We start from the raw sequence: 22,555 nt of genomic DNA on the forward strand, positions 1-22,555 counted from the left end.
GACTTGTCTTCAACAGGTTAAAAAGCTAGATAATATATTGCTAATTTATGGTTTTTCCAGTAGCAAAGTGACTGTTACTATACAAAAGTGGTAGTGTAGTAACGTAACAAAGGGGGGGGGGGGTGATTATTTTTGCTCATTGCAGGTGGTGTTCTGGGTCTGACTACTTTCCGCTGCTCAAGGTACTGAGACTGACCCTTAGTTTAAGCCCAGTCACCTGGGGCTGTGAAGTCCAACTTTAGGGCAACTCTTGGTGAGGGGTGTGTCAGGTGGGTGTGCTAATAGTTTGACTGTGAACCTTGGGCTTGTTAGTTATTTCCGGCAAACAGCCAATTAGAGCATTCCTTCTCCCTGCATTTCTCTTTTCTTCATTTGTGTCTAATTATATGATCAGCTTAAAAAAATAAATAAGCTGGATGTGAATGCAACAAAGAGGCATATAAAGCCTGGTTCCTGTAGAGTTGTCCTTATGATACACAGTTCACTGTATTGCTTTTCTTTGCAAAAATAAGTTGATGAATTAATTTCTGAATTTTACAGCCACATTTTGTTTGGAGAAGTACTGGTAACATCAAAATGAGTAGCACCGGTAACATTAAGATAAGGAATTAATCTTGTCATTGATACGTTGTGCCAATGTTTAGCATCAGCAGTGATTGGTTCAGCATGCCATACACTGACTCAACGACAGAGAAATCTACTGTAAAACATGATATATTCGTGGCATGAAATGTTCGTGAATTGGAGCATAAGCCCGAATGAATAGTCATATTAATAGTTTCCAGTCGACCAATGGAATGGTGTGTTCTCACATCCTTCGTCTTGGCGCGTCTGGTGTGTTCGCATGCCACCTGTGGAGGTCTGTGGCATGCATTCGCCGTATGTAAATTGGGCTCGGGCAGACAGACACGCTGATTGGTCGACTTTTGCTCCCAAAATCATGGACCAAAAATTGGTTATTCAAAGGGCTAACAAAAGGATACAAAGCAGATCTCAAAAGGCCCTTGCGCAACCCCACTTGGCCGGACTCTCTTTACCATGCAGCAAGAGGGCCTTGACAAAAGGCTACAAATAGTGTAGACAGGAACTTTTGCATGCATTTCAATTTCGTGAATCTTTGCACTCGCAAAATTCGCGAAATTAAAATGCACGCAAACATTCCTCGTCTTACAGTATTCTTTCATATCAGTGGTACCAGATGCTGTACAGAAAAATTTAATTCAGTAATCATACTTGCACATCCTTTTCTCAGCAATGCAAGGAATTTCTTGCTGATTTTACTGGCAAGTTATGTAGTATTTTTGTAGGCTATTAGAGAAGTTGGTGATAAGTCTAGAATCTATAATGTTCTTATGGGCTCATTGTCAATGAAAGCTGTAATTAACTCCCTGTTCAGATGCAAGACAGTTTATACCAAAACTCGATAAAGAAAGGACGTACCGGTATAAAGAAACATTGTATAGCTGACAGACCGTTTAGACGCCAGTTTTGGCCTATCTAGAAAACATTGTATGGATGTGCAGTTTCCCATTGTGGATGTTGTGGTCATGATGTCACCACTAGTGAGAGGAATATGGTTGCTTTTTGCACGAGCTCACGTATAAGCCCTGCCTAGTTATACTATTCTATGGTTACCATATACATTCAGACGCATAATGGACATGATGGAATGCTGATTAGTTATCGAGTTCTAGTTCGAAATGATGCTCTGACCATCGTTTTGTTATACATCATTTCGTTAGTCAGTGTTTAGGTGTAGGCCCCTATAAATTCATCGTATAGCTACACCGTTTTGGTATGGCTATACTGTTATACTGTATTCTTTTGCATCTGAACACCGTGAGAGTGTCAGAGGTTTCTTTTTTTTGTGTGTAATGGTTTGTGGCTGTCCAGGGTTTTTTGAGGTTTTGGTTCCATCATTCTATCACTTGGTACACAGGGTGTTCAGACGCAAAAAGGTTATACTAGAATGGTATAGCTATACCAAAATGGTATAGCTATACCAAAATGGTATAGCTATATGATGAACTTACACATCTGAATGGTGACTAACAAAATGACTTATAACGAAACGTTGGTAAGAGCATTGTTTTGAAGTAGAACTCGATAATGAATTAGTATTCCATCTTGTCCATTGTGCGTCTGAAGGTATGGCGACCATAGAACGATATAACTGGGTGGGGCTTAATGGGAGCGTGCAAGAAAGGTGACCCCATAGCTGTCACTCATGACCATAACAACATGCACTGTGGGAAACTGCACATCTATACGACGTTTTCCAGAACGATCGAGATTAGAGTCTGAACGGTTTGTCAGCTATACGACGATTCTTTATATGTCATTTCTTTATTGAGTTTTGATATAAACTCGCTTGCACCTGAACAGAGGGTTAGAGTTTCTAGTTGAGTTTTTGTGAGTGTCTAAGCATTTATTTCATTTGCTGATTATATGGCATGGTAATTGTTTTTGACATTTAATTTTGATTTCAACTTCTATAATTCAAATCTCTAATTTGATACAGTAGATTTCAGAGTTTGGAATGAGAGTAGATTGCAGTCATGTCTTTTCCAGGCTCTGAGTATAGACTTTACTATCATGCTCCAAGTGCCCATATCTCAAAGAACTTATCCATCATTTCAAGCCATTATAACAACTGGTGAAATGCTGAAAGCAGATCGATTATCCAGCTGCTATGAGTATAGGTTGCAGTTGCTGAAAGATGTTTTTTGAAATGTGGCTCAGATACATAACTCCACAAAAACACTGGTGTAACTAGTGACAACAAAATGACAGGACATTGGTGATGAATGAAATAAGTAATTTCTTTCAACCAGCACTTGACACAATTGAACAAGACTTGTTTTCTTCGTTGACAGAGCCAGCTGCTGCTAGGTTGCCCATGGCATGTTAGGTAAAGAATGCCTACAATGTTGACTGGGATCCTTCATAGTCATGCACTGCTAGTGAGCGCTCCCTTGAAATACATGTTGGGAAATATCAACTAAACTGTGTAAATACAGTAACTGTCTCGGTCCCTAATCCTTGTGTTTACCTCCATCAACCTCCTAGTATGTGAGTGTTTATGACAGGGCAACGATTGATGTGTCAAAACCAGTGCATTCACAGCCCTTGTCTATCAGTAGCTTTTCACACACATTTACACCGTTTATTAGTGCCATGTGGGCCCATTATATCTTAACCTTATGTTCAAAAACATTTCATCTGAATGAGACTATTTTATGACAATAAATGATATTGGTGACATCAAATCACTTTTTTTGTTTTATTCACTGATGGATTAATGATAAAATCATACCATTCTGTGAGTTCCCTTTTTTATTCAGACAGCTAATAATCGTCTTAGAGAGGTAGGCCTACATGCTGGTATATTTGTGCAATTGATTTCAAAAGATCAATATATGTGATTACAACATGATTCCCTTTTCTGATGATTTGCCAGAATGAAAAATGTGGCAAAGCCAAAGATCTCATTCTTCTGACTTGTAAATGTAATGACATATGATTTCATACCACCACTGCTATCTGTGTTTGCAGATTATAATTGTAAATAGGTTCTAAATAAAGAAAGAAATAATATCATTTGATTTGATTTTGATTTGAAATGATAAATAAACCGAGCTGTAGTGCTCTGATTGTTGGACAGTATCTATCAGAAGATTTAAGCCTCAAATATAATTTTCATTAATAAGCCTCCTGAAAAGTCATTTATGGTGCATGAGCAGTCAAAAAGCTTTACATAGTTCTGAACTTATTTTATGATGTTCAGGTAGTCCACAAGTACATATATCTATGTGTGTTTATGTTTGATTATATAGAATTTATGCACATACATGTTTTTACTGCTTTTAGATGAATATGTCTGTGCTGTTGTGTGATTGATTTTACAGGGATGGAGTTTGTGTTGGTCCTCATCGTAACTACCGCTCCTGCCAGATCCAGGATTGTCCAGAAGGGGCTGTAGACTTCAGGCTGGAGCAGTGTGCTTCCTATAACAACGTTCCCTATGAGGGCAGACTTTACAACTGGGTCCCTTATGAAGGAGGTAAGACCATCATTTTAACTCACACTCCACCTAGCTTGGCTACTGATAGGATGAAAGCTAGCAAAATCTGGTGTTGAATCATAGTTTTCCCTTCTGGTAAATCTGCCAAAAGTCTTGTGCATCAGTTTGGTTGGTTTGATGATATTTCTGTTGACATCTTTTAAAGAAATTTGCATGATTGACATCATGTTGCTTATTTAAAAGTTTGACAATACTGTAAAACCAAACTCATTTGACATCTCTATGGATTGGAGATGATGGAGATCAGATTGAATATTTTTGCGTCTTTGTAAATTCATGTATAGAACCTGACTTGCGAAATTTGCAAAAATAAAAACGTTGCAAAATCATACTCTTGGCAGCCTAGCCACTCTCTCACCACGTGTACATTTGGTATTTACACATTCTCTTGACATGTCATGCACAGTTATGAAATGATATAGGATCACATGTTACCATGGAAACCTAATGAACACTGATTACAGCCACCTGTAGTCATGGCTTTACAAATATTGACACTAGATTGCACTACCCACAGATTGTTTGGGATCATAAAATAAGTCATGTGCCACTGCCTCCCACCCACTCCCAGTATTTTGTGACAATGATTTATTGTTTTAGCAGGCTTGCCTTGTCAACCACTACTGTCAGTCACACTAATATGATTTGTGGTGTAAAAATTCCTTTTTGGCACCTCATGGTATCACTAGGGTAACACTATGCTTGAGCTCATGTCTACCAGACGTGTGAATTGTTGGTTCCATTTGAGAGATTGGGATGGTGCTCACATTTCACATCATCCAAAGGTGAACACCTTTTGTTTGTCACAGAATTCTTTCCTGTCTGTCAGTGTACAAACTGAGTCTGGACAGAATAGCATTGAGTGAACTCTGTAAAGTTTTAGTAGAATGAGAATTGATAATGCTTTAAAAAGGTTAAAGCAAGGAGGTAATGCTGTTTGGTTTAAGATGTTGTTATTCCTCTTTCTACCAGTTGTTAAGAAAGCACCCCAAAATCTGAACTCCTGAAAATTTTGTTTATGAGCAAAATGTAATGGAGTAATTCATCTCATAAAAAATTCCACATAATGATACAGCCTGACATTATGTAGATGTTGAATTCTTAATACAAGAGGTAGATCAATTTACATAGCCCAGGACAGTTGAAATATTGAGAAGGAAATTGCACTAAAATATGTTCATATATATATATATATATATATATATATATATATATGTAATTAAAATTCTTCAAAACTCCTACTTGTTTTTATTTTCTTCTTATTGGTTTGTATGTTTTTGTTTGTAGGAGGGGTCAAATCAGTATCCACTGACTTGAAGGTTTTGAATATATCTGACATATTTGCAATATTTTGTACATTTCAAACTCTATTCCTTTAATAGAAACATGTGGTGAATGTTTGTGCAACAGGCTATGCATTACAGCAGCTGTTATAACAATACCAGCCAATCAAATTTTGTTTGTAACCTCCTATGGGTATCCCCACTATTTTCAAAAGGAAACCCTTAGCTTACATGTCAAATATAGATGAGTTGATTACCACTGTCACCTTCTTCACAATGTTTCCGTGCTAAACTGGACCTTCTCCAATGAAAGCAACTAAGATTCTTGCTCAGGCTGATGTCACAATCTCAGCATTGTGATGCACTTTAATAGATTGTATCTAGAAAAGGCTGCATCTTGTTATGAAATATGTTTACTGTCTTTTGAAATTATCTATTACTTTTATTTCAGTCTCTCATAATGGAGCAACTTGCAAAATATCAGTTTCTATTATCTTTTTCTTTAGCTCGAGAAACAGACCCAGGAAAGCAAGTATTCCATTGAGGAAACATGGTTATAATACCAGCCCATTGACTGTGTTAAACAAAAGTGTCTTTGACCCGGAGCTCCTCTCATATACAGTCAGATTACCTGTGTAAACATGATTTTATAGAATCCACTTTTAAAGATTTTCTATTTCATGTCATTATTAAGAATTGACGACAGGTATATTATTCACTTCACAAAATCAGAGTTCGCTTGAATAAATGCACGCTAACTGGAAATGATACAGCTGTAACAACATACTTGCTAGTCCTAGGGTAGGGCTATACCAGAACACTGATGACCCTGTCACAAAGGACATTATGTTCTTGTGTTGTGAAGCTCATGACTATTCATTACCCCCCGATGTATTCTGCTACAATCTTGCATGACAGTGATATTTACTATGTATGGGTGTGTATTCATTAGTAGATATTTCTTCCGATATGCGTTGTACCAGCCAAAACGAATTCCTGTGACATATTTTTTGGCCGTTTCCCACTAAATTTGCTTGTTTAAGTCAAACTTTAGTATAGAAGCAACAGAAGAAGTAGGATCAATTGTTTTACTCTTTGGTTGTCATTAATTCACTGTCAAAGTCTAAGGAACCAAAACAGCTACAATTTTTTGAGATAATGAATATCTAGTTATTCCTCTCCACCAAGTGAAATCCTGGCTTATCTCAGATATCATACATGACATTTAATGATATAAACTCAAAATATATTTCCAGAATAAGAAGTATGCAGGAGATTTTCCTTTCTTTGTATCATGGAAGGTTAAAGGGTCAATCCCTGGGAGTATTTACATGTCAGTTTAATGGTCAACTATATCACTGCACACTTCCCATCAAAAACAATGAGAAAAGGGCTATAGGCTACTCTCAGACAACATTCAAATTAATACTTACAGTTATGAATCTTCGCTTCCTTTCCAAAGACCATAACCAGAAGTCTGGATATCCTGGAGCAGATATTTAGAGATATTTTGGAGATAGTGTAGAAATAAATTTAAAGTCTTGTCACTTTGAATCTGCTGTAACATAAATATTATTGGTATCTTTAGATCATGTTATGGTTACAAATGTTGCTAGAATCTGTTTGTCTGTTTGGCTTTATCTTATGGCATTCTGCATGATCTTTCACACTAGAACAACAAAAGGAGAATTTCTCCACTTATAGGTTCTCTATCCGAGGAAGATAGCCCTAGTTGTGTAAACAGTGGTTAGTTGCAATAAGGAAAACAAAGTTTAAAGCGATGGTACAGCATTGGCGGAGATGAGAATTGGGCTTTTAACTTTTTGCGAGATACCAAGAAAACACTTATAAAATAGTACAGAACAAAGGAATTCAAGGTTTATTTGATGAAAATCGGGTTTGGAATGACTGAAACATCCAAAAAACAAAGTGATACAAAGCAATCATAATAAAGTACACATGTTGGGGTCCTACACTTTATTAGAATCACTCTGTTTTGGATACCTCAGCCATTTCAAAACCTATTTTCATCAACTAAATGTTGAATTCCTCATGGAATTACATGCTCTTTCATATTTCATTAGAGGTTTGTCATTATCTTACCAAATGATGTTAGACTCCTAAAATTAGGTGTTAACCAAAACTATTGCATCTACAAGAACACTGTGATATCTGGAAGGCAATCATTATAATTGACAAACTTTAGGCAGGCATATGTTCCACCTACTCCAGTCGTCATTGGTCATGTGATCATGCAGACCAGTGTCCAAATTTAGTGATGTTAGTGAAGACAAGGAGTTTCCTCTGGAATTGTATATCTATTCTATCTAGGCAAGGCATTTAACAAGCTCCTCTTAGCTATATGTTCATTCAAAACTGCAGAGGATTTGATCCCTTGTTAGCTCTTCTGTGATTACTGAGGTGTACAGGAAGGTGTATTATTTGAAATGTAAAACAAGGGAAAATGTTGGAATAATTCAACCCCCATAAAAAATATCTGTTTGTAAATTGATTTGAGTATTCACATTCATGAACCAGAATATATATCATATATGTATACACCATTCTAAAGTAATTTCCCCTGCCTGGAAAGATGTTTTATGTAAACGTGACATGCTATGTAGCAGAAAATTCTATATTTGGGCATATATCTTAACTCGTTGAGGATGAGTCCCGCATACACTCAGGCAGGAGTCTATGGGAAATGTGTGTTGTAGCAAAATCAAACCGTCCTCAACGGGTTAAAGACAGTTCCCCCAAGGTCGATATAATCATGTGATGATTGATCATTGAATTTACAGACCACAACATTTGTTAGAGAGATTAAATTACTGGATGATTGTGTTTGTTGATGACAGGAGACTGTAAATTGATATGGATTTATGGATCTAGCTCTTTTGGGCACTCTGAAGTAGGAAGGTTGTGTCTGCATTCCCACAATGCTCCTCCTCCAGGAAGTAAACCTTAAGTGACAGCAGATCCCCCAGTGGTAGATTTAACCACCTCCACAAAAGCAGAATAAACAATTTGCTGTTGTTATTGTACAAAATAACAGTAAATTGAGCTTGATGTAAGTAGTGTTGTACCTCACCCAGCTGCATGTTCCAAAAGGACACAAAAATAGTTACCCGTGAGATTATCAAACAATGCCTATTTATGGGACAAATAACAACAACTTTTTAGAAATGAATATTTCTTCAAAAAAACACTACCTTGCATGACTAACACAAATAGCTGTTGATCAGTCCTGCAGCTAATACAAGGATCCATTTTCTTCAGTAATTTACTTTTGACAACAACAATAGCAGAAGCCTTATTGAAGGTTCTGTTCAATCAAAACACTGGCCAGAGCTTTTTGTCACACAGACATATACCTAGAGATCAAGGAAAGAGACATTAATTTCTGACCTTTCAAGATCCCTTTGCAGATATTAAATCTGCTAAAACTTTTGCCATGTTATTTGCCATAATCTTTCAAGAAATGATTTTCAGGGATATAACTGAGATAGAATAAAACTGATATGAAGCCTTATTTATGTAGAGTCTTGTCTATCATAAATTTTAGGTTTTGCCCTGCTTGTTGTTTTTTTGTTTTTGCGGAGAGCGGAGAAACCGAGAGCAGCCTTGATGATAGTATGGAGACAGGGCAGAGGGAGATTAGTACTCACATTAGCACACACATAGTTCATCTCGATCTGTACAAGTATTTAAATGGCATGCCATCCATGCACTCTTGATTCCCCTGGAAATTGTGACATTCTTATATAAAGCGTTGATGCTCCAGGTATCTGAATTGTCTGTCCAAATTACATGACTAGTTTGGATGTTTCTGTTACTGATTGATATTTCTTGGTGTGACAGAAGCTTGAGGAGTGTATGGATTTTTTGTTGGCACTTATTATAATGACAGTGTACATTCTTTCCTTTCTTGGCATCGCAAGTATAGATGACCTTGAAATAATCATGCCGTCATATATATATGCTTTCATAGTCAAATTTGGTTACATATAATGAAGTGGAAAAGTCTGAAAATGGATCTGAACAAAACAAGGCATCAATTTACTAGTATTTAGCATCAATGGAATGCAAGGAATTTGCAACATATTTTTGTTTGGTCAGTGGCAGGATGTGACAATTCTGTCAAAAGTGGATGTCCAAAGTTCAAAAACTTGTTTGCCCCCCTAGGCTATGTTTTGTTGATCAGCTGCTTTTCAAGACTAATTCTTCTCTGAGTATATCAGGATAAAAATGGGAAAGAGTATGTTGATCCAAGGTGTCTGATCCCTGAATATCCTATCCATGTCTATCAGTGTTTTCAGCCAAGTTTATAGAAATACAGCACAAGCTTCATGGTTGCTGTTGTGACTCATATACAGCTCTTTGCAGCTATTAATGCTTGCCATCATAAGCTACTAACAGACTCAGACAGTAGATTTGGGTATACTATAAAAAAAAAAAAAGTTTGAATATGGGAGTGCAAATTGCATTGTGCAACCAAGGAGATGGGAGAATGGAGCATTCTTGAGGTACCAGGGAGATGGGAGAGAGAAACATTCTGTTTGGTACTAGGGATGGGAGAGAGAAACATTCTGTTTGGTACTTGGGAGATGGGAGAGACATTCTGTTTAATACCAGGGAGATGGGAGAGAGAAACATTCTGTTTGATATAAGGGAGATGGGAGAGAGAAACATTCTGTTTGGTACCAGGGAGATGGGAGAGAGAAACATTCTATTTAATACCAGGGAGATGGGAGAGAGAAACATTCTGTTTGGTACCAGGGAGATGGGAGAGAGAAAGATTCTGTTTGGTATAAGGGAGATGGGAGAGAGAAACATTCTATTTGGTACAAGGGAGATGGGAGAGAGACACATTCTGTTTGGTATAAGGGAGATGGGAGAGAGACACATTCTATTTGGTACAAGGGAGATGGGAGAGAGAAAGATTGTGTTTGGTATAAGGGAGATGGGAGAGAGAAACATTCTATTTGGTATAAGGGAGATGGGAGAGAGAAACATTCTATTTGGTATAAGGGAGATGGGAGAGAGAAACATTCTATTTGGTATAAGGGAGATGGGAGAGAGAAAGATTCTGTTTGTTATAGGGGAGATATGAGAGAGAAACATTCTATTTGATACTAAGGAGATTGGGGCACTGTGGCATAGTGGATAAGACTCGTGACATTCTATTTGGTATAAGGGAGATGGGAGAGCGAAACATTCTGTTTGGTATAAGGGAGATGGGAGAGAGAAACATTCTATTCGATATAAGGGAGATGGGAGAGAGAAACATTCTATTTGATATAAGGGAGATGGATGAGAGAAACATTCTGTTTGGTATAAGGGAGATGGGTGAGAGAAACATTCTATTTGATATAAGGGAGATGGGAGAGAGAAACATTCTGTTTGTTATAAGGGAGATGGGAGAGAGACACATACTATTTGATATAAGGGAGATGGGAGAGAGAAACATTCTGTTTGGTATAAGGGAGATGGGAGAAAGAAAGATTCTATTTGGTACAAGGGAGATGGGAGAGAGACACTATGGTATAAGGGAGATGAGAGAGAGAAATATTCTGTTTGGTACTAGGGATGGGAGAGAGAAACATTCTATTTGATATAAGGGAGATGGGAGAAAGAAACATTCTGTTTTGTATAAGGGAGATGGGAGAGAGAAACATTCTATTTGGTATAAGGGAGATGGGAGAGAGAAATATTCTGTTTGTTATAGGGGAGATATGAGAGAGAAACATTCTATTTGATACTAAGGAGATGGGGGTACTGTGGCATAGTGGATAAGACTCGTGACTCGTGATTGGAGAACCCGACTTTGAATCCTGTCCAGTGCTTACATCCTTGGACAAGATGTTTTTACCGCTATATCCCTCTCGACCCAGGTGTATAAATGAGTACCTGGCAACGCTAAGGTAATGATAATGGCAGGGCCCTCTGGTAGAGCAGTGGTAACACTGAAGAGGCTACCCTGTGTAAAGAAGACCCTGCTATTATTACTATAAACATTATGTTTGGTCAGGGAGGTCCACCTCCCTGGTTTGGTACAAGGGAGATGGGAAAGAGAAACATTCTGTTTGACACTTGAGATGGGAGAGAGAAACATTCTGTTTGATACCAGAGAGATGTGAGAGAGAAACATTCTGTTTGGGAGAGAGCAACATGGGATGTTATTTCAGGACAGTGGTAGAAAATTAGGTGGTAGAGAGACATATCCTTTGTACAAGAGGGTAGGGGAAAGACACTCTCTTTTTGGTTTATCAACTGACAGTGGAATCAGCCAGCCTCTGTCCATGTAATCTGGGTAATACAGGCAGCACAGATATTATTTGTCTATAGGTTTAAATGCATCCCTTCATACAGTTGAACCTCTCTTATCCGGCCTCCCTTTATCCGGATCTCTCTATTATACGGACGCAATCTCGCTGTGATTTTTTAAAAATTTTTATATAATTACGGGAGGAAAGGGGGATTCCTAACTCCTTGAGAACTCCTACACAAACACACATGAATTACATATTACTTCCAACATGATTAACATACATTACATCAAATTTCCTTCCAAATTGCTTACCTTCAGACATTTTAACATCCCCAAACATCCCCAAATGTAACAATGAAAAGGTTGCAGTATACACATTACTACATGTGGTACTACAATGGGCTACATCAGTACATGTGTATGTATCTGTACATGTATAAAGCATTGAGTCTCCCGTATCCGGCCAAATCCCTTATCCGGATGAGCCCCGGTCCCGACTTGTCCGGATACGAGAGGTTCAACTGTATAAACAGATATGGGAGGATAAAGCAAGCTTGCTTTACCTATAACATGCAGACAAATACATTACTTTGCTAGGTTGTAACCTAGATCCTGGATCATAAGTCTTTCATTTCTGAGCAAAGTTTTACTACTTCCAGTTTTTTTTTAAATCACATATGACTCTTCTTAAGTGTCGTGTTTTAGCACAAGATCTTGTACCACAGTATTCTATTCACAGTAATTCATACAAGTTGATTATCAGGGAAACCATTTTTCATCTCAAGCTGGTTATGCACAATATTCAGTCTTTTCTGATGTCTTTTCCCTGTAGAAAAAAAGTACTTGATTCCAGAGCAAAAACCATAAAACACCTTGCACAGAGTCATGATAGTGCTTGTGAACATTGAATGATGTTTAAAGGATTAAAGTTCATATTGTTGTCACATCCCTTTGTCATGATATGATGGATCAGTTAGATGTTAGTTATTTGAATTGTGTAAAGTAGAGCTTTGTGCCAAACTAACCACAAATATTGAATGGCACAAATAATACTAATAGTACAAAGTGTGTGGCATGGATGATAGTAACAGTATAGGGCCTACATTCATGTGAATTGTGAGCACAATTGATGGAACAATCATGTTTATTCATTCATTTTGAAGTCTCAACATGTCTGACTGGGGCATGGGTAGTTGGGACATGACGAGCCATTGGCATACCTGCCGAGTCTTACCACACTTCTTTTCCTAGGGTGGAGTTTGTCTTTGGAATCCAGCAGAGTTTTACCTTTAATGACTAGATCTGACAAGATCTGTCCTAGTATATGCACTCAAATTACTATGATTTGTCATTGACTGTTGTAGGAGATGTATTATACCTCACCAAGGAGTGGGTTTGTTATACAAAGGAAGTCCTAAACTAGATCTTCTTCATCACATGGTAGCTATTATACAATATCTTAGCTCAATAGCATCATTTACAACTTCACAAGATTGCTGCCCTGATTTCCCCCCTATTAACTTTCATGTATTAGTTTTTGTTTGAAAATGCATACAGTCTGGGTGGTTTTGTTGTAGAGGAATGCTTAAAGCATTAATATAATATGGACTGGAATTGAGGGGATACAATCTTTATTGCCTAACTAGAATTGTATTGCCCGAGTCGAAGGGCTCCTCCGGGGCAATACATGTATCCCCTGAAAGTGGCCTGTCCATATATCACCATTATTACCCATTTCAGGCATCTTGAGCAGAAACATAAATTCATATTACAGTTTTGTACAACCACAGCTCAGATGTCTGATATAGGTAATTATCATTATGATTGATTCAGAATTTTTGTACATGTACTTCGTTCTTCGATTTTGCCTATTTCAGTACAAATGAAGGTAAAAGGTTTTGATTCCAGAATGGCTAATTATAAAGGTAAGTGGAACAGCAATCAGATAATGATGTTGTCATCTGTGAAAGATTTTAGTTTGCATTTGGTCAGCAAGTACCTAACAGCTTTCAAATGGAAGTCACAGTCCGACTATGGAAATGGTGGAAGACAGACTTCTTATTATAGATATCACATTTTTTGGTTTGGAACCATTGGTCATGGAACCTTTTATTCCTGGCAAGAAATTTGCTAATTTGTTGAATAACTGATTAAAAAAAAATCAGACTGTGTATTGGATGTAATGGTCTTCCTTCCACTGACCATGATAGGTGGCCAATTATAGGCCAACAAGCAAATACTAGAGGCTTACTATCACACTACCAAACCAAGTCTGCATCATTCAATCATACCACGTGGTCTCTTGTATGGTGAACCTGAAGGGACATCATAAATCGTGAATATCGGTGCTGATATTTGCAAATAACTGTGATATTGCACATTTTGTCGCAAATATCGGCGCTGATATTCATGATGAGTAAACAAATATGCAATATCACAGAGCAAGTCACAAATATCAGCATCAATATTCCCGATGAAGTGTGCAGTATTGCAAATTTTGTCACAAATATCGGCGACAATATTCAGGACTATTTGCAGATTTCTTTGTGAATACGTTAGCCAATATTCACAACGAAAGTCATGACTCATCGTGAATATTGGCACTGATATTCATGATTTACGATGCCCCTACAGGACCACCATACGTTTGTGTTCTTGAGTTGGAAATGTACATGGTTTGCTTGGCATGGATCAGCCTAAAACAGCAGATGGTATAATCAAATGAAATGCAATGCTGAGTAAGATATTAGCTGATTGATAGCTGCCGTCAACACAGCCAGGCAAATAAAGCGTGATTCCACAATATGTTCAGGTTGGCTTTACTAACAACTGAAATATATGATTTTTCAGAATAAATTTGTACTGTATGATGCAGAATTAAACCATTAATCTAATTCAAGTTAAAGCTTGGTGTGAATGGCATGTAAAAAAAAACACACCAAAAAAACTGAATTACATAACCCCTCAAGTTTCCTAATCCCATGATGCAACTCCCCACACTAGGGGCGTGTTTATGCTTCCTCTGCGAGGGCAGAATGCATGTTTGAAATGCCGATCGCAAACGCTGATCGTAATGTGCTTCCACAGAGGAGTACCTTTATGCGCTTCCTTTTCTGAGCCGAATGAACTCCACACTGTTCAGCTGAATCCTGCACCGCTCCACTGTGCATGTATCTTGACCCGGGGGAAGGCAGGTCAAACTGGGGTGTGAGCTTTTCGGTGGCCAACATTCCCCTAAATCTACAAAAGCAACAATAAAGATAACCTACATGTACTACTAGACCAGCCTACCAGGCGAAGTTAGAACTCGCACTCGGAGTCACCATCACTGCCTTGACTGGGCCTAGGCCTTGGACAGCCCTACCCCACCCTGTCCACCAATGAGAACCGCCTACTACTGGTGGGTAGACAGCTAACATTGACTGGCACCGGCAATCTTCCACATTTACCATAAAACAACAGACTGTAGCACAAAAATTGGTTAAAAATGAATATATAATTTACATTTACTCTATTGATTGACAAGCCTGCCCAGCTCTTCTCAGGAAAGCTGTGAGTTCCTAAAAAAGGAACAACTATCACGTAATAAGCAGCAAATCTTCACCAAGTACCATATGAACAAAAATAAAACAAAACAAAAGTACAGTGTAATGCGTATATACATGAGTGTGCTTCCATGCAGCGTGGGGTTTCACTGGAACTGGAAGCACATTTATTATGACATCATTTAAATGTTTTTGAATTTTGGTGCCTGTTTATTCTTCCTCAGAAACAGCATTTTCTGCACAAACACTGATACTAAACTTACATTTTTGTGAGTTTACAATCAGCATTCTGGATCATCATTTAATGAAAATGAGAAAGGAGGCAACTGTGTTTTGAATCAAATGTGTATCAGAAGCCTGATTTTGGTCCCAAAAAGGGAAGCATATGTTTAAACACAGCCTCGGTCTACAAACTAGGGTGCCCAAGCTATTGAGCTGTTGATGTTCTTGCAGGATCATAGCAGCTATAATTTTATGGGGAAAGTTCTTTTAGTTTGCAAATGATTGATCAAAGACATAATACCGAAAATAGTTTTGTACACAAGAGGTAACAAAATCATCACCCCATGGAATTTGTCAGTTTGATTATGACCTATGCATAATGAAAATTATGAAACTTTTTAATTCTATGCCTGTTTTATTTTAGGCCTGATTTGGATGAACTTCTGTCCTATGCATGTAATTTTGCAGTATTTCTTGAATTTTGAATTTTGTGTGGAGTACCATTTGAAACTTTGCAGTAGGTCTATACAATTGGTGGAATGTAACAAATATAATACAAAATTTGCCTCATGATGTTATAAAAATGTGTTGAATATGTTGATGCAAGAATTCCTAATATTGAAGGAAAGTTAATGATATGATATCTGTTGCTGATTGATATACTTCATCAAGTTTGAGATACAATGCTTGTGCCTTGAACCTTGCAACCCTGAATGTTTTCATGACATCTATAAAGAAAAATAGGAATTGGATATGGGAGGGGAGGAAGGAAAATATGCCATTACTTAACACATTTTTCGCTGGGGGAAAAGAATCTGGCCTGATTGCAAGCAACAAATTGTTTCTCTTCATATAGGCCTATGGTTTAACATGCATACATGTACATCTTGTACCTGTTTAACATTTTATATATAAATGCAAAAATGCCTTACTCTGTTGCAAACTAACCCTGCCAACTTGTGCTGCTAATAAGTTTTTGTATACCAACGAGTATGGAAAAAATACCATCTCCAGACAGCTTTTATGAAATTAATGTTCTACAGTTCCCAGCCATTTTATTCCATCCCTGAAAATAGTGTTTTTAGTAATAAGATCGAAGATGTATAATGCTTAGGATCACATCTGTATACCGTAATCATGGGACCGCATTGGACATTAACTTGACAACATCAAGAGCTGGTGCAAGCCACAATCTCATCACAGCACACACTACAAATCATTCACTTTGGTTCCCTTACTTTTGACCTTTGACAGTTCAGAGTAGAAGGCTTATATTCTATTTCTCACCAGCTACATCAGTTTAGTGGGGGGAGGGGGGGGGGGGAGGGGGGAAGAGGGGGTTAAATTGTTCTTCTGATGAAGTTCTCTACAAACAATTTCCACTTTCTTGTATACATACACTGTATCTGTATATTAATGTCTGAATCTAGCTTGTTGACATTATCCAGCCACTGAATTTTGATCTGAAGCTCTGGGTTGGTAAACTTTTCATAGAGCCTGTGAATATTCTCAATCATCTTGCTCTAAATACAGTATCAGGCTGATTTGGCTTGTTAAATACAGTATCAGGCTGATTTGGCTTGTTGCAGAAATCAGGTGATGCATGAATTATCTTGTTCTAAATACAGTCTCAGGCTGATTTGGCTTGTTGCAGAAATCAGGCTTGCTCTAAATACAGTATCAGGCTGATTTGGCTTGTTGCAGAAATCAGGTGATGCATGAATTGAACTGGTTTGTTATTTTTATTTCTTTATTTTAAGACCACAGCCTTGTGTTGGGACGTATGCCAGTCCATCATTTCGGCATTCTGGATTGTGTCTGTTGTGTAAATGGAAAGCTCTCTGTTATAGTAACTCCAGCCCCTTGCTACAATCCATCTCCTTTCCCTTCCATAGTGCTGTGACCTCAGTCGCTTCTAACATGTCCCCACTTTCGTGAAAAAACCCCAAACTTATCTCCAGACCACTCACCTCCCAGCCAAGACCCTTCTACTCCAGCTTTACCTGGAAAATACTCTGACCCCCTTCTAACTAACTTTTCCATTTGACATATCGTGAAACCTGTCCCTCACTCTCCTGCTTTACTTTCCCTTCAAATGGCCTTAAGCCTATTCCAATGTAACACCGTCCCAATGCTGCTACAGTGCAGTTACCCCAGTATCCAAAGAGAAACTCTTTTTTATAAGTCCAACCTAACGTGGTATATGGGAGGGGGGGGGGGGGGGGGCAAGGTAAAGGGTGTAGGAGATGACCATTCCCCCTGGGTTTTTTTAAGCTTAGTATTCTTATTTTTATGCCTCTGCCACAAAGTGTTGCTGGAGGCAGTATGTTTTAGGTTATATGTTTGTCCATGTACTTGGCATATATAATATTAATAATGATGATAATGATAATAATAATGATAATAATAATAATAGTGATAATAATAATACTGATGATGATGATAATAATAAATATCCTTTTTAAGTGCTTATTAGTAAAAGCTTCTAAGCAATAAGCATCTTGTTTTGGAGAAATATTAGAAAGGAGAAATTAGATCATGAAGTAAATAGTAACATGAAACAAAATAAATACATATTACAGACATTGTAAATTATAACTCACTGAATGAACATATCATGTATAGGATACATATGTATTCATGAATGAATGAAGCTGCTTCTATCAATTTATGGGCACACACACTCAAGGTCAAATTCTATAATTATCTTAGTATTTCCCCCTATATCTCTGCAATGCCTGAAGGTTTTTTTTAAAATGAAACTTAGTGTAGGCCTATACATATATTGTCAGGGGAATATTCTCTAGGGAAAGTTTGGGGCCATAAGGTAAAAAAGCAAAGGTAAAAAATTTCACTTTTCCCTCCATGTCTTAGAAATGGCTCAAGGTATCTTCACGATCAAAACTCAGTATATATACATGTATTGCTCAATATTGATCCTCTTTTGAAATTTGGGTAATGAGGTCAAAGGTCAAAGGTCAGGGTAGCATACCAGAATTACATTATTTTAGGCTAAAATGACACCTTTTTCTTTCCATGCCCTGGAAAATGCACTTGTGCATTGCACATACAGTGATTATGTAAGGAAAGTTTTTGTGCCATCACATCAAAGGTCAAGCAAAAAATGCTGAAATTGCAGCTGTTTTCGTTATTTTGAAAGTCCTCTAAGTATTGTCATGAAAATTTGTATGTCATTACCTGATAATCATTATTTGCAAAACATGTGAAATTGATGTCTCACATTGGCAATATGTAGTCCTACTGTAAACCTACCTACTGGAAGAATAATGTGATATGGCAGAGGCATACAAGTCACCATATATTGAGTACGTATCTGTTCAAAAGATTGAAAGAAATATATCAAAAATTACCCAAATATTCCATCAAAAGGATGCACTGGGTCATTGAAGCTGAATTAAAAATATTGTGAGAGCTTCCTCATGTCTGAGGAAGACACCCTCTCTCGTTTGGTCCACCTCCATAAACTTAGTACACAGTGAAGATGCACATGTGGTTCAAGAGATGACAAATACCACAATTTAGCTATTCACATTGGTCCTATGTTGCACATGTTTCTTACTTGTTGAATTGACAATTTTGCAAATATTCCACCAAAGTGTGCACCAGATTGTTAAATTTCAATCATAAAAATGCACAAGCTCTCTAGTGTAGGAGGGGGACACCCCCTCTTACCCTTGTCAGTCCCACCCCATAAATCTAGTACACAGTGGATACACATTCATGGATCTAGAGGTAGCAGATACTAGCATTTAGCCATGCACATAATAGTCACTGAGTGTCCTTTTCTTACCCTTTCAATCAAAACATTTGCAAGTATTTCATCAATAACGTGGTGCCAAGGGGTAGAGTCAAATAAGATTATTTGTAGGTGGCTAATATGCTTGTCAAGTCTAGAATGTTGCACTCAACCTGCTTGTGAATACTGAGATCAGATTTTTCAGACGTACAATAATACAAACTGGTGTTTATCACAGTTGGCAGACATGTTGGGTATGGGCGGCACTGAAATAGTTTTGAAAAACTTGGTTGTTTATGCTTTGGGTAAATGATATACAGACAGGCTAACTATTCTATTTTGTATTCTTTGAGATAACAAGAAAGCCCAAGATGCGCAACAAAGCAACTATGTACACCTTTTGTCATCAAATTAGTGAAGCAAATCAGAGGTCATTGACTATTGATGTACTGCAGATATTGTGGATAGTAGCTGACATTGCCTGATTTGACAGGGTGATCAATCATATCTGAATTACATTTTGTCTACAATAAATGCAAAATGAACACTTAGAAATCTTCTTTCTGTGCATGAACATGCAGTATATACTGGTACTTACAGTCTTTCAGAACAATTTTGTATTTAAGACTACATGTTTTTAAACAAAGCTGTATGTTAAAGAGAAAATTACTTCTTGTTATTAAAAAAGAATGCAATAATTGATTTTTTATGTCTTTTGCTGTCAGATGTTGTTTTCTTTGAATGCATCCATCTGGAAATCCTGTGGTGTCTTATACATGAATGCAGGCATAGTTACCTTGACTCTTTGACATTGTGCTTGACTAGATATCCACAGACGTGTCTCTTTGTGCATTGTATGGCTAGAATCGATCATATCAATTAAACATCTTCTTCTGAAATGCAATTTGAAAACAAATACTGGAAATTTACATAGATGAACAAAATGAAATTGAAATGGGAAAACAAGAGACCACGGAAGGGTAGCTTTAGGCACCAACCCAAGAAGATCTGATTTGAAACCGAACAGGTTTGTTTGTTTGTTTATTTGTCTGTTTGTGTGCTTGCTTACTTTTTGTTTGGTGACACAAATATAACGTGTGTTATGGGTGGTAGAACAAACAGTATGAGTGGATCATGGATCGAGTCTGTGGTTTTAACCATCAAATTAAATGAAGTGTGCACTCCTTTTGTCGAAGAGATTTCACCGCAATTGAAAACTCAAATAGCATCACTCTTTATCACATTGTCTGCCACTTTTTGATTCAGGGTTGAAAGTGAGTCATTATGAGAGCAACTTTCTTTTTAAAGAGCTTTTAGTTTCATGTTACAAAATGCTGCCCTCTTATGCTTGGATGTTAATATGTGAGTCCCACTTTTGGGCATGGGGTATTAACACAGTCTACCCTTTCAAATGTCATGGCAGTATTAACATCTACTAGTGGAAATTGCCATTGACAAGTCTGTTTGTTTGTTTGCTTTTTTTGTTTGTTAGTAGTAGTGAAAATAACATACATTTATGATGCGCTGTGTCTATTGCACCCGATACTCTTGGTGTATAATAGCCTACATAAGGCAGAGCATAATAATGCAACCTTTAAAATTCAAAGTTGCATGAAAATTAACTGAAATTACTGCTATGAATGACAAATCATTGAATGATAATACTGTTTTCTCTTTAAAGATTAATATCAAGCTACACTGTAATAGTTTGATAGTTGTTCTTTCAAGTGCATAGACACTTGTCTGTTTATTGAATTGAATTGAATTGAATTGAATTCATTTCATTTCATTTCCATCAGTAGAATGCTGTTTGAGTCCCCTTGTGGGAAAGAAAGTTTTAAGTGCTACACAGGTGTCATGTGATCTCCTTCCTAATGAAATGGTAAAAAATGCAGCAAATGTTTCTATCAATGTATGCTGAACCAAAGTAACATGGTTTTCTTAATGCAATCCAAGAACTTGGGGATTCAGACTTCCTGCAGAACACACACTTCTTGGTTGCTATTAGCAGTTCATGAATGAACAAATCTTGAATGTCAGGAATGGGCATAATTGTTCTTAACTCTATTCAGAATGTTCCCTTTCATAGACTAGTACAAAAGATGGGTTACAAGTAACAAACTACAGATCATGAAAATTAATGTGTGTTTGGTGTGTCTCCTAAAGAGATGCAGTGTAAATATGTGGTTCATAAGGACTTCTGGCCATAGTCACTGGCAAGAAAATGAAAAGAAAAATATTCCACAATATTTCCATGTGTTTCCCTCTGTCATTAAAAAAAAAGAATTTTAACCAATAAGATTGTAGGTCAGTATGTGCATCAATGACTTTTACCTTTTTTTTCTCCTGTGAATCCTGGTGTAGGGCCAAACCCCTGTGAACTGAATTGCATGCCGAAGGGTGAACACTTTTACTACCGCCATGCCGAGAAGGTGATTGACGGTACGCGCTGTGGACCAGACTCACTGGACGTTTGTGTTGATGGTGTTTGCAAGGTATTCTTCACAATTTTCTTTTACATCTAGAGCCTTTCTTGTGTGTAAAATTGTTTTCTCATCAATTTCAAAATGAGAAGGTTTAGATTCAGGTAATGATTATTCTCTTAGTATAGGCCTACCTTTATGTCATGGTTTACTCTGGGCAAAGTGATATATTCACAGGTGGATTAGTCAAAATGAAGATATGGGTATGTTCACCCTTTTGGCCTTTGAAACAAGGAGATTTTAAACCTTGGCAATGGTTGTTACCATGGACATCAAGTACAATTGAGTAGACCCCATTTACAGTGGCCTTGGGCCGGCTGAGGCTGGCCTTTTGGATGGTGTAAATTGGGTCATAAACTCTCATGGGAATGCATGCTAAACAACAATACTTTTTTAGTTAAGGAATTGTAAAAAACTTCATATTTTATCTTTTCTTGTCAAACAGTGCTCTGAAAAATACGTGGAAATTCTTTGCATTGTATTTTGATTATATTCACAGGAAATTGATATTTCAGGACCATGTCACACTTTGTAAAAGTACACATATATCACACATACCTCTGCATCATAGATGTAATAATACTCTTGTTTGCAGGAGTTATTGAGAATACAGATTTTAAGAAATATATTTTGAAACCGAAGTATCAGTCAGTTGTTGATATCATTTATCATACACTGTCCACGTCCTTGGCAAAGTATTCAGGAGTGTTACACTTTGCTGAAGAGACTGATTGAATGTTCCTAATGCTAAAATGACAAGTTTGAAACACTTCTTGCCTAATTGCATAACACTTCTGTAAGCTTGCTGGTTTACTGGAGGCAAACCAGTGAGACACTATAATTGTGTGTTGTCTGACATCTTTGATGTGTCATTCATAAACATTGCAACATACACAAACATGTTTTTGTT

At 37.3% G+C, this 22,555-nt stretch overlaps 1 protein-coding gene across 1 annotated transcript in view; it reads left to right on the forward strand.

Annotated features, from left to right (window-relative positions):
* The window catches only part of LOC139740712 (uncharacterized), a 141,798-nt gene that overhangs the window by 44,942 nt on the left and 74,301 nt on the right, over nucleotides 1-22,555 (forward strand). The window contains exons 4-5 of the mRNA XM_071651278.1: nucleotides 3,909-4,063; nucleotides 21,527-21,657. Coding sequence (XP_071507379.1) covers nucleotides 3,909-4,063; nucleotides 21,527-21,657 — 286 coding nt within the window. The remainder of the gene's footprint in view (nucleotides 1-3,908; nucleotides 4,064-21,526; nucleotides 21,658-22,555) is intronic.

This window comes from Diadema antillarum, unplaced genomic scaffold (genome assembly GCF_040938485.1).
Source record: "Diadema antillarum isolate AM-2024a unplaced genomic scaffold, OU_Dant_1.0 seq00000876_RagTag, whole genome shotgun sequence".
NCBI lineage: Eukaryota > Metazoa > Echinodermata > Echinoidea > Diadematoida > Diadematidae > Diadema > Diadema antillarum.